Genomic DNA, 12,297 nt, shown 5'->3' with positions numbered 1-12,297 from the left:
TATGCAAGAAGGGAAGGGGTCTGAATACTTACCAGAGCCATTGTACCTTTAACTACTGCCATATATTTCATACTATGGTCCAAATCGCTCAGAGTTGTCACAGACTGAGGGCACACACCAGATCCAATGCAAATTCATCTCTAGGCAAAACCAGAACAAGGGCAGGCTGGCTATGTTGGGCCCCAGTTTATCTTGTGTCTTTATTTGTACTGCAGGTTCAAAGGTACAGATTAAGATAATGCCTACAGATCAGTTTGTTCTGTTTAAGAAAAACTACATCTGTGTGCTTTTTAAAAATCAGTTGAAAATTCTAAAAAATTTCAATGAACTGGTCGTACATCCCTCAACAGAGGATCAAAGATCAGCATTATTCAACAGTCGTAACTAAACTTAATATTTTTTAAGTTCATTTTTGGGCACGTGTCAATGGAAGTTATTATTATTTAGCTATTTTTAGTCGGTGGAACTGGCCTCATTCACTTATAATGTACTCATGTCCAACCATTTTCAATAATAATTTTTTGTACGAGCCATTCCACCTTTATATTATTATTGTCAGTACTGTTTGCACGACAACTTTCAGCTAATATTTTTCGCAAGATTCTGTCTTTTTTCCTCTGAGCTGACGCCGTAATTGCGTATCAGAGCGATAATTGAAAAATAATAATCAGAAGCCGCATTTGTATATTCATCTGCTTAGTACATTATTTAGGATTTACAGAGCTATCTTATTAACCTGATGCGCCTAATTTTTGGTATCTCCGTTTAGGAAATACTTGACCCCAGTCTCTGGACCAGTACGGGTTGAGAGGCAGGGGGCGTAACTGTCTTGCGTAGAAGAGCTTTCAGACGCATCTGTTCAAATGAGTCCAGCTGGCGCTTAGTGCCTGCCAGTCGTCTGTCGACTGCATGACCGGAGAATAGTTCTGTAGCTTTCCGCCAGGACTGAGTAAGGGGAATATGTCTCGTATTCTAGTACGATTTGCTTCTCTAATTTCCAGAGAAGCGACAGCTAAGTCTGTGCTGTCACCACGGTGTCAGTTATCGACGGTTCGTCCAATTTGCACAAGTTCTGGTAGGTGCCTTGTCTGTGTGTGTGGGTGTTACTGTAGCCGCCTGCGTATTGTGTGGCCTCTCAATGACCACGTTTAATTTAGTTGTAATTTCGGTGATGGTTTGGGTGAGTAACTGAAAAAAAGAAAAAATTTAATCGGGTGAACTAATATAATTTGAGAATATGCATGTAGATATCAGCGTTTATCAGCTTGTGATGTCACTGCTACAATGATGTCATGAGTTTTATTCAGTCAGTGTGGAAATTTCCACCGAAAAAGTGCTCATCTGTCTTATTTTTACGGAGAGTTGCATTTTGCGCTGTTGGAGTGGCGTAGTAGTTAAGTTGCTCAGGGGCAATGTCAGTTATTAAAGCTATTTTCTTGGCGTTGTGATTAATTGTCTATTGCGTTAGAATTTTGCTGTCAGTTTTCCCAGGATATTGTAATTCTAATACTTATTCTGAAAACAAAATTATCATCACTGCACATATGATGAAATGAAAGTGTGATTAAAAATACGTGTATATGCTAAAGGTGATTTGACTTCCAATTGTTCTGTCATAGGTGTTTGCAGAAGTACACCATAAGAGAAAACTGATTATGGAACTGTCTTGATCCATAGTTTTCAAGATTATCTGAATAGACCTCCCTGCCACATTGCTTCAGATGTGTGCTCTTGCAATGTCACGTTTCAGGAAGAGGGCATTCTTGTCTGGTTTCAGGAAGAGGGCACTCTCTCACGTGATCTTGGCCTTGAATGTGATCAAAGTCCATCTAAATAAAGTGTGCTTCACAGTTTCCACCTGTCAATTTCCCAGATGCTGTCTCTGCCTTTTAGCCTATGGTAGAATGTCTCCATTTTAAATTTCTGTTCTACCTTTGAAGAAAATCTTAGAGGGTCTTCGTAAAGTCAATCTCATTTCACACAGAATTTCATTACCCCTATTTCAAACAAGAAACCACATGTTCATGATAGACAATAATCTTTACTCAAACTTGCAGGAAATTCGTCCACACATCTCATTGACATTCCATCCACTTATGCGAAAGGTCTGTTTTTATTGTTTAGAGTTGCTTCCTCAGTAGCAGAACAGAGCAGCCTCGAAAAGTCTTCGCTAATCACACCAACTAGGTGGATGATGTCAGGAAACGATCTGAGATGAACTGTATGTCGCTGTGGTTTTCTCTCGTTGCCAGTGAGCACTTTATTCTCCTTGTAAGTGGAGGCTTTTTGAGGTCCGTGCTGTTGTGTAGAATGATGCGTAAGCTCACATGGCCACATCCATGAACTTCATTCACAAAGCATGAACTTTGCTCAAGGAGAGGACCTGTACAGCATGAATGTTCCTGTCGCCAGCTCTTGTTATGCTGTATTGATATCTTTACAGTCTGGTTCATTGTGAGCTCATGGGGAGGGGACATTATTCCATGATGAAAGGGTCATAGGTTCCAGTTGCATCTGAAGAAGGTGAATAGACCTCAGAGTCATTCTTCAACTGTGATAACGATGGTTGTGTGTCCAGGCCTGAGGTCCCTGACACGTTACGATGGTTCGGGTGTGTCCACCGACTGGCAGAAGAAGCTGACCCCGGAGCAGTATGTTGTCACCAGGGAGAAAGGCACAGAGCTGGTGAGTGGGTATCCAATCCCCCGTCTCTGACCCCGATATGCCTGTTCCTCATATATTCAAACCCAGAAGCAAATGTGTGGGCTGGGTGCAGAATTGGGACGAAATTTGCTGGTTCAGATTCGGGGGTGCACACTGCTGTTGCACACGCAGGCAAAGAACTCCACCCTTATTTTTCCGTTCAGTGTGTGAAGGCATCTGAAAAGGAGTGATTAAAACATTCTTATCTCTTGTGTGTCCATTCTCTCCAGCCCTTCAGTGGGATTTACCTGAACCATAATGAGGTGGGCATGTACCACTGTGTCTGCTGTGATACACCCCTCTTCAAGTAAGCTATCACACGGCAACCATTGACTGTAAAGGATGATAAAGTTTATCAACTGAGCAGCTTTAAATGCTTAATCAAAAGACCATGCCCTTTGCAAATATACAGAATTGTTGTACAGTTTGCTGCACAAGATTTTGTTGCACAATTTGAGTGTATTTCAAGTCATCTGTATGCGTAACTTGGTTACATTGAATAGCGCTGAATAGACACAAGTGATCTGGTTGCAGTACAACTCCCATATTTGATGACCATTTGCATTCTGCTTTGTATTAAGTTCATTATCATAATATGGATGTAAATTAATATTTTCAGTTGTATTTTTGTATAAAAAATACAGAAAAATAGCATGTTTATGAAATGTATCAATTGAACTGTATGAATTCTTATATTCTCATTTTTTCCCATTATATCTTTCATCTAATTCATCAAACAGTTCATCTCTTTTGCACAAACAGGTCCATGGCCTTTTCCTGTAGTTCAGTAGCTATTGATTTTTTATTTTTCTCCAGGCTGCAGAAATCAAAACTGTGAATTACACTAGATACATACACTGCTACAATATACATGATGGGCAAAAAATTGAGCTCAGCTATGCTACTTGCAACGAGTCAAGCAACCACTTCCAACTAGAGGCAGGAATGTTTACACTGAAATATCTGGTTGTATACAACTATGCTGTGCTATCAAATCATGCAAGTGTGTACACCGCATCAGACAAAGGCAGCTGCTGAAGTATTCTGCTTCCTTTCTGGACTTCTGTACTTATGTCACATAAGGTGAAAACGTAAATGGTTGGATATTTTACACATACACCTTTTAATTGACTTAATTAAGCAATTGAACATGTAGATTAAGCAAACAAGAAAAGCACTGCAGTGCTGTAGGGGCAGGATGGAGTTAAATTCAAATGTAATTAGTTGGCAAGGAATGTAATTCAAATGTAATTATAATAATAATTTGTCTGCGAGTGCTGATGCATGATCAATAATATTGTGGCCTATAGGAGAACACACTGAACTCAATGTGTTCTCAAAACGTCATGATTTATGTTTCTGTTTATGATGTTAAATTGGACAAAATGTAAACACCAACTGCATACAACACCACTAAGTTAGACAATGTTTTTCTAAGTCACAGTAATAATGGAAGTCTGGAAAATGCTGGATGATGTAGGATAAGTGAGAGAGTCATTGGTGTACTGCCCTCTGGTGGCACATTTATGTGTCACAAGCACCTTTACTCAGAGTTGTTGGGGTGGATAGTGCTTTCAGGTTATTGCTTTATCCTGTTTGCAGTTCCAAATAGAACCCCCTCTATCTCCCTGAGTAGTTCTGCCTCACAAACTGTTGTGCTAATTCAATGTGCTTTGTCTCCTTTGCTCATAACACTTAACTGAGAATTCCATGCAAGAAATGAAAAATTAATATTATTCTGAATTTTGAGATGGAGGTACTATGAAATGTGATCACTTCCAGATCTTACAACACAGTAATGGATTTTTAATGCAAATAAGATATGATGATATTTGTTTTTTATTTCCTCCTGAGTTTTTTCATGACTGAATGATCATGATTAATGATCCTAGTATTCATATAAAAATGTGTAGGTATTATTAATTATAAAAAAGCATCAATGCCCTCTCCCCCTCCCGATACCTGTTGCAGTTCTGAATCCAAATATGACTCCGGAACTGGATGGCCGTCCTTCTACGAGGCCCACGGAACATGGGAGCAAGACGAGAGCCATGCCAATATCGTACGTCGTCCTGACAACTCACTGGGCGGTACAGGGACAGAGATCATCTGTAAACATGTGAGTGATAGGGCATCTGCTGACAGAGAGGGGGCACCAGAAATCCTCCCACCGAGCTCATGTAAATCCTCAGTGTAATGGTTTGCAGTATTTCATGAGTGTTACCGTGTGCTGTGTTCTGTGTTCTGCTCTATAGAGCCTTGTGCTTTGTAGGGCAATGGACAGTAGTTTGCATTAAGCAGAAACCCTGTGGAGGACAGTATTTGTGGTGTTTGTTCAGTACTACTCCAGCTGCTGTTCAGGGGTGTAACTGGCTTTTGTGTATGCCGCGCTTTGTCGCAGTGTGACGCCCACCTTGGTCACGTGTTTGACGATGGTCCGGACCCCACAGGCCAACGGTTCTGCATCAACAGTGTGGCGCTCACCTTCAAACCCAGGGCCAAGTAACAACCCTGTGCCACTCGCGTTCCCGTGGAGGAAGAACAAGGCCCCAACAAAGCAGCTGCTGCTTTTCTCAGCGCATCGCTAGGATGGTGTCATTCGGCATGTTGTGTGATGTCATGGCTGGGCTTTGTGTCTGTCTTCAGCCTTGTTATGTGTGACAGCTGGACTCTTCTAAGGGACCGGTTTATCAGTTATGGAAATTAAAGTGTAGGGTGTTTTTCAGTCAAAATATATGTTTTGTTGGATTCTGTATGTGTATTTTAAGTGTGTCATATTTGAGATCTGAGTGTATGGCATGTTGATTTAAATGTAATTTAGTAATGCTAGTCTTATTGCAGACACATCCAGACAATTAAACTGAAGGACATCATGTTTATCTCCATCTCACTTAAAAGTTTACTCAAGGAAAGGTTACAATGGTTAAATGACATGGGAACCTAATGGTTCAAAATGATACCACACTGGTTCAATGAATTATTGACCAACTTTTACCTGAAGTAAATATGGTAAAGTGCTTTATAGAAATGTTATATGTGTGTGTACATAGTGTATATATACCAGATACTCACCACAGATTTTATCGTTCCATTTTTTACTGTGGACTTCTATCGGCCATTACTATTTACTATGAACTACACATAGGGTTCCCGAGATGGTAGTGTAGCTGAAAGTTATTTTTTTTTTATGTGGAGTTGTGGTAGAGAGGCTAATCCTATCTACCTAAATACCTAATCCTACTCTGGGAGAATGATTATGTGGCAGAACATTTTTTTAGTGGATACACAGATGATTGGGAATGAATTGCATGCAATCGCAAACTCATTTAATCCATTCCAATAAGCAGAAAATTTGTCAGCTAATACATTCTCATCCTCACAATGTGTTTTTGTTTTGATAAGGCTATATGTATGTTGCACTTTTTGATTATTGTTATTTCTTCCTCTAAGAATCCCTTGAATGTTATTTAACAACATGCAATGTTATTTGTAACAAATAAATTGTTTTAAAAAATAAAACCTGGTTGCTGCAATTCAGGTTTAAAGCATTACCTGAAAGGCATATTTTAACAGTCTGCATGAGTAAAAACAGTATGAAATGTACTTTAATTTAACTTAATGAACTTGAAACCTGTAAAGGTCAATTTTTTAGGTCAGCTTTGTAATGAAATTTTTTATATGAGCAATACTCAAAATTTCTTCCCGTTTTGAACACAAGTACTGTGTGACCAGTGAAACTCTTGGAAACAGCTTATGTTAAACAACAAGCACCCGTCTCGAAGACCAAAATGCAGCTAGACAAAGTGGTAATGGCAATTGACAATTCTACCTTAGTTAAGATAATGTGTAACATTGCTCTAACGTCTCTAACATTTTACAGAGTTGTGGCATCGAGAGGCTTGGAGAATGGTTGGGTTAGGAGGGCACTGGTCAGCAGGTCTGATCTTGAATTTGTAATTATTTCTGCTTACCTTTAGACCTTGATATGGAGCTTGGAAAACATTAAAATTCAGACCAATTTACAGTCTAGTGCACAACCAGTTGTATCCAAACAATTATTTCCAACAAAGCAGCTGAGGTCGAGTGCAATTTCATGTTCAAACTGAGCCCTGAAGAATAGTGGTGATTATTTAGTGCTCATTATATTGGTAGACTGATTAGTTTGGTAGAATTAGTATGCACAGTGTATAATGTGACTGTGTAGTTTTTAGGCCGCTCACGGAGTTGTGACCTGTGGCCTACTTTCCAAGAGATGCTGCTATGTTGAACTAATCATGCACACAAGGCACACTGAAAGTGTGTACGTGGCACAAGGCCGTCCCAACGGTGAGGCCTATGATTTCGAGCACTCATATAGCTGTAGAAATCACTCATGTAGCTGTAGTTCAGTATTAGGTTAGTCATGACATGTTTAACCATTTGGGATGATCAGCACAACCAAGGTACCTCAGTTCCTAGAAGCTTCTTTTATAATAAAGGTTTTGTTCTTAGGTGATATAGGGGTTCTCTACCCGGCTGAACTTTCTCCCACTCTGCCTCCCTTGTCAGTGTCTGTGACAAAGAGGAGTTGGGTCAGAGTGTACTCCTTATCAATCTAGAGATACCTTCAGAAGCAATGTTTTTCCAATTAGGCGCCAGACTCTAGGCGATGCAAGGACAGTTATAATTAACCACTCTGGACAGCTCAGGGATGGTATAAGATGTTCTTTGTTCTTTGTTTAGTACAGAAGCAACGCAACAACAACGTGGCACGGACCAGAGTCGTGTACATATATCTAGGTGTGGGTGCGAGAATTACCTAGCCGCACTAGAGACAGACTGAGCGTGAGGACGAGTGTGCAAGGCTTAAGACTCTAAGTGAGACTTAGTGCGTGTAGTACCTGAAGCCGACCTTCATGTATGAAGTCTTGCTGTATTGAAGACCATCAATAAAACCTGTTTCTACCTCATCTTCAACCACGCTCCAGACTGAAGTTCTTTGTGTAACAGTTTATTAGTTAGCCTGCGAGAACATCAATTCACCAAGAGCCAACAACTTGGTGCCGTGACTCGGATCCACGAGGAAAAGGAGAGATCCTGCCAGAAAGTGAAGAGAAGACACTTGCGCGCTTTCAACATCTGTTGATCTTCTCTAACAATTGGTGAGCCCCTTTCCTTACCTTGCTGGGTTCCAGAAAGAACCGAGACATTTACAGAGTACATGTAACACTATAAGTAAAGGCTAACAGTTAGACAAAGAACTGTGAAGATACGTGCCTACAATGAGGGAGCTGTAATCATTGTATGTTTGATGTGTACACGAGGGTGAAAGAAAATTTGCAAACTGCAAAGTGTGCGGTGCACCTTGACTGCAGAGAAAAAGAGTCTGTAGTGACCGGTTAAATGCATAGCTCCTTTGGGAGAGCGCTATAGCGGATATCCTACGAGTAAGGGTACACTGGTGGAAAATTGGCATTTGTATGTGTACGCTTGAATTCGTGGATGCACGTGCCTTGTCACGGAAGATCGCGATATTCCTACAGTTTGAAATAGATCTGTAGAAGCCCGTCAGGGAACGGAAGAGCTGTCTAGACGTTGATGTGTTTTATTTGTTTTATGTGTTTTTGTACTGTCGACAGTGAGCGAGTGAGTGTGTGTGTATATATCTTGTGGTTTACGGTGTTTGGATAAAGAGCTCTATTCAAACAACCGACGGAGTGAAACTCTCCGGGAGGAGGAGAGTAGTGTGTAAAAGACATCTGAGTTTTCCTAGTGAGAGAACTAGCACTGGTGTGACAACAGCCTGAGATTAATGATAATGGCGGGTGCTCAGGGAAACTCTGAACCTGGTGCTGACAAAACGGAGCAGATTCCTACTACTGAGAAGGGTGGGAGAGCTGCGCCCGATGTTGATTTTGAGACAATGGTGGCAATGAGTACGGCGTATTTGCGGTCCACTTTTAAATTGGAACAAGTTGAAAAAGAGATTGAGCAAAAGTATGGGATTGAGCTTGAATCTGGTGGTGTGTGGCCAATTGATGATGTTAAGAAAGCTTGGGGAAAGTCGCAACGTGTGCCTGAAAAAGAAAGAGTGCCATTAACTTTGGTGGTGTTGGGTCAATTGCGGAAAAGATACGAAAAGCAAGTAATTTCGGAGTCTGAGAGGCAATTGAGTCACGAGAAAGAAAATGTCAGGGCGTTGGCTGAGGAGATAAGAGAAAAGAATGTGAAATGCAAGAGGCTAGAAGAGGAGCTGTCGGAGCTCAGAGGCAGACTGAGAGAAAATGGGAAGGAGCAGGAGCCCTACTGCAGGGGCGGAGCTACAGTTGAAAGGGGAGCTCACGCCTGCCCCACTGCTCCTCCCTACAGTGTCTACCCGTATGCGGAAATGGAGGAAGCAGTTCAGTTTGAAAGACGATATGCATTCAGAGCAATGGCAATGGGCGCCTCTAGTGATGATGACGAGGAAAGCACGGTTGTTGCAGATGATTCTGAGCCCAACAGTGAAAGGCGCTTAAGGCCCCTAGTGGTGAAAAGGCACGGGGATCAGATGATCTACGCTCACAAAGCATGCAAGCCAGAAGAAATTGATAAGTGGTCCAAAGGCCTGCAGCATCCACGCAAGGCAGGGATGGAGACTTGGACAACAATTGAGCGTTTGCGTCACATCTATCGCCTGCATCCCAGTGATGGCCTTCAGTTACTGTGTACAGTGCTTAACACTGCTGAAATCACTAGAGTGACTCATGAAGTTGAAACAGCATTGGGAGATGATAGACAGAATTTGGGTAATGCCTGGGAAGCAATTCGTCTGTGGATCCAACGAGCTACAAGAGCAACAACAGATTGGGGAAAAATTGCTGCCTGCATCCAGAAAGCCGGAGAAGCAATTGATGACTACTCAGACCGGTTTTCCAAGCTGTTCCTGAGACATTCTGGAATAGAAGGCCTCAATGAACGGAACATCGGAGGGAATGCGAATGGCCCACTGAAGGCAACATTCATGCAAGGCCTGTTACCTGAAGTGCGGAAGGCGGTCAAGTTGAGCACGCCTGGATGGGAAGATAACCGCACAACATTTGAAGACCTGGTGACAGCAGCAAGAAGAGTGGAAACAGATCTTGAATGCAAGATCCGCAATGTGGCTGCACAGAAGCAGAAGAATCAGAAGGGCAAGACAGGAGCCTGCAGGAAGTGTGGGAAGTACGGACATTGGGCTAGAGAATGCCGCACGGGAAACCGAAAAGGCAACGGTCCACAACGTAAGGATGCTGAAGACAACTTGGTTCGGGAATTCAAGAACCTGAGTGAAGAGAAGCAGAGGGAACTCTTGGAGTTGTTTCTGGGACACGAGTAGTCCCCTCCATGCAACCCCTCGCAGCGGCAATTGAACAACGGAACGACGGACCTTACGTATGTGCGCCAATGAATTGACGAATTGGAATTGATTTCTTATTGCACTGAATTGACTGAAGCAGTTCGAACAGCTGCCCAGCAGGTGGTGGAGGCGTGGAAACAGCCACCTGACGGGGGACATTCTTTAGTACCTGGTCAATGGGTCATGGTTCACAAGCCCCAAAGGTTACCATTGGAAGCGAAATGGGAGGGACCCTATCAGGTGTTATTGGTGACAGACGCTGCAGTCAAGGTGCAGGGGAAGCAGAAATGGATTCATGCAAGTCATTGTAAATTAGCTGAGCCCCCAAAAGAATAGGGAGAGTACAACAGCAGCGCTATGGGAAGAGTCGGAGGGTAGAACTGGAGGCAGTATGTTCCAGGGGTTACCTAAAGACGAAGAAAACATGAAATGACATGTTTCATGCTGTTTCATGTTAATACTTCTCATTGTGTTACGACCCTGCTGGAGGGCCAGACGGGGGAAAGTAGTGGAATTACTGGAATTGACAGTTAGTTAGGACGCTTAAAATGTCATTACGGCTATGATGTGTTGGTCGTTTTCCTGTGTGTTTGTGTGTTTGTGTATCTTTCAGGGTTCTGAGTCCTGGGCAGTCAGAGGTTACAGGAGCTGGCCTGGATCAACCTGTGGATCGAGTGACCCTCCTCCTGAGCTGCGACATCGCCTCGTTTGTCATCGAGAGTGCCTGAGGGACGACGACAGAATCTTCGGGAACATCGTTCAAGATCATCTATGAACTGATATTTGTTGTGGTGTTTGTGTTGTTTTTGAAAGTTCAAGCACATTATGACAGTCATCATGATACGCACAGGGATAACACATTTCTAGCCATGGCACACAGCTATGCTAGGGCAAAGGGACAAGATTCATGTTGGGTGTGTGGGTTATTGCCAACATCTTCTAACACATATCCATACGTATCAGTTCCATTCACATTAGCCGACTATGCTACAGCATATAATGACACACAAAGCCCCTTCTTTGAGGGAAACGTGACCTTCTATACACGACCAATTCCATCAAGCCCCCCAGAGCGAGTGAAATTGAGTTATGCGCCTGAGGGTATGTTATGTTGGGAAAACAATGGTACGGGTATGTTTTTGGGACGAAGTTCATGTAACTATAGTCTTTCTACTTTAAGACCATGGGAAGCGATGCATTGGCATGGACATTTTGCTGTAATATCCTTGTTCGTTTTAATGCCAAATTTAGGAGCTGAAGACAAAGCCGCTCCAAATGGGACAATGTATGTTTGTGGGAAGCATGCTTATTCATATTTGCCTGCTGAATGGTCAGGATCGTGCTATACGGCATATGTAGTACCAGCTATGCGTATGGTTAACATCAAGCATAGAGGTAAGAGGGACGTGTTCCACAGCACAGAAACTGTTGCTACCCCAACTCAACGTTTCTTTGCTTCATTAGTTCCAACTTATGGTATTACTGTCGCATTAGATGAGATTAGGCAGATGGCTTTTGCCTTAGACAAAATTGCTAATGATACAGCAGGAGCATTGACACTGATAAATCAGGAGCTACATTCAGTGCGTCAAATGACGTTGCAAAACCGCATAGCCTTAGACATTATTCTGGCAGATAAAGGCGGAACATGTGCAGTTTTGAAACAAGAATGTTGCACGTATGTACCAGATGCGTTTGTTAATGTCACCACATATGTACAAGACATTTACGAGCAAGTGGCCCACTTAAAAGCATTTCAGAAGTGGAGCTGGGAGACATGGTTAGGATCTTGGGCGGGAGAATTGTTACCCCAGATCATTCAGATTGTGACACCTTTTATTGTTTTGATTTTGGGCATATGTTTGTTTTTTAAGGGTGTAACCTGCTTGGTCAGCAGAGCTATGACACCTGCACGTGTGGCCCAGATGACAACGACGTTGAACTTGACTGAGACTTCGTTTTTCTATTAGCTTTCCTTTCCTTTTATTAATGCTAGAAACGCAAGATGCCTATGCTCTTGAGAGTATAAGATTCGCTTCGCTTATATATATAATCACTTTATCTATCACATATAATCACTTTCCTTTTTTGTGATCATTGATGAGTTTGGGAATGATCAGACGGGGGACTGAAGAATAGTGGTGATTATTTAGTGCTCATTATATTGGTAGACTGATTAGTTTGGTAGAATTAGTATGCACAGTGTATAATGTGACTGTGTAGTTTTTAGGCCGCTC

General features: G+C 42.2%; 1 protein-coding gene across 1 annotated transcript; it reads left to right on the top strand.

The window, feature by feature from the left end:
* The first annotated feature begins 879 nt into the window (after positions 1–879).
* msrb2 (methionine sulfoxide reductase B2) lies at positions 880–6,222 on the top strand. The gene is made up of 5 exons (XM_036521727.1): positions 880–1,075; positions 2,579–2,685; positions 2,934–3,010; positions 4,675–4,822; positions 5,105–6,222. Exons 1-5 carry the CDS (start codon positions 961–963, stop codon positions 5,207–5,209), a joined length of 552 nt encoding a protein of 183 aa, XP_036377620.1. The 5' UTR covers positions 880–960; the 3' UTR covers positions 5,210–6,222.
* The last annotated feature ends 6,075 nt before the right edge of the window (positions 6,223–12,297 follow it).

The sequence above is a fragment of the Megalops cyprinoides genome, chromosome 2 (genome assembly GCF_013368585.1).
Source record: "Megalops cyprinoides isolate fMegCyp1 chromosome 2, fMegCyp1.pri, whole genome shotgun sequence".
Taxonomy (NCBI): Eukaryota; Metazoa; Chordata; class Actinopteri; order Elopiformes; family Megalopidae; genus Megalops; species Megalops cyprinoides.
Note: the sequence above shows the minus strand (reverse complement) of the source record. Positions and strands in the feature narration are given on the sequence as shown.

What these genes read in the sequence shown, in the direction of transcription:
- msrb2 (XM_036521727.1), top strand. Translation starts at nt 961, where the DNA reads ATGTCTCGTATTCTAGTACGATTTGCTTCTCTAATTTCCAGAGAAGCG. An exon ending in TCCAATTTGCACAAGTTCTG is followed by an intron (nt 1,076 to 2,578) that starts GTAGGTGCCTTG and finishes TTGTGTGTCCAG; the next exon opens with GCCTGAGGTCCCTGACACGT. An exon ending in TGTGATACACCCCTCTTCAA is followed by an intron (nt 3,011 to 4,674) that starts GTAAGCTATCAC and finishes TACCTGTTGCAG; the next exon opens with TTCTGAATCCAAATATGACT.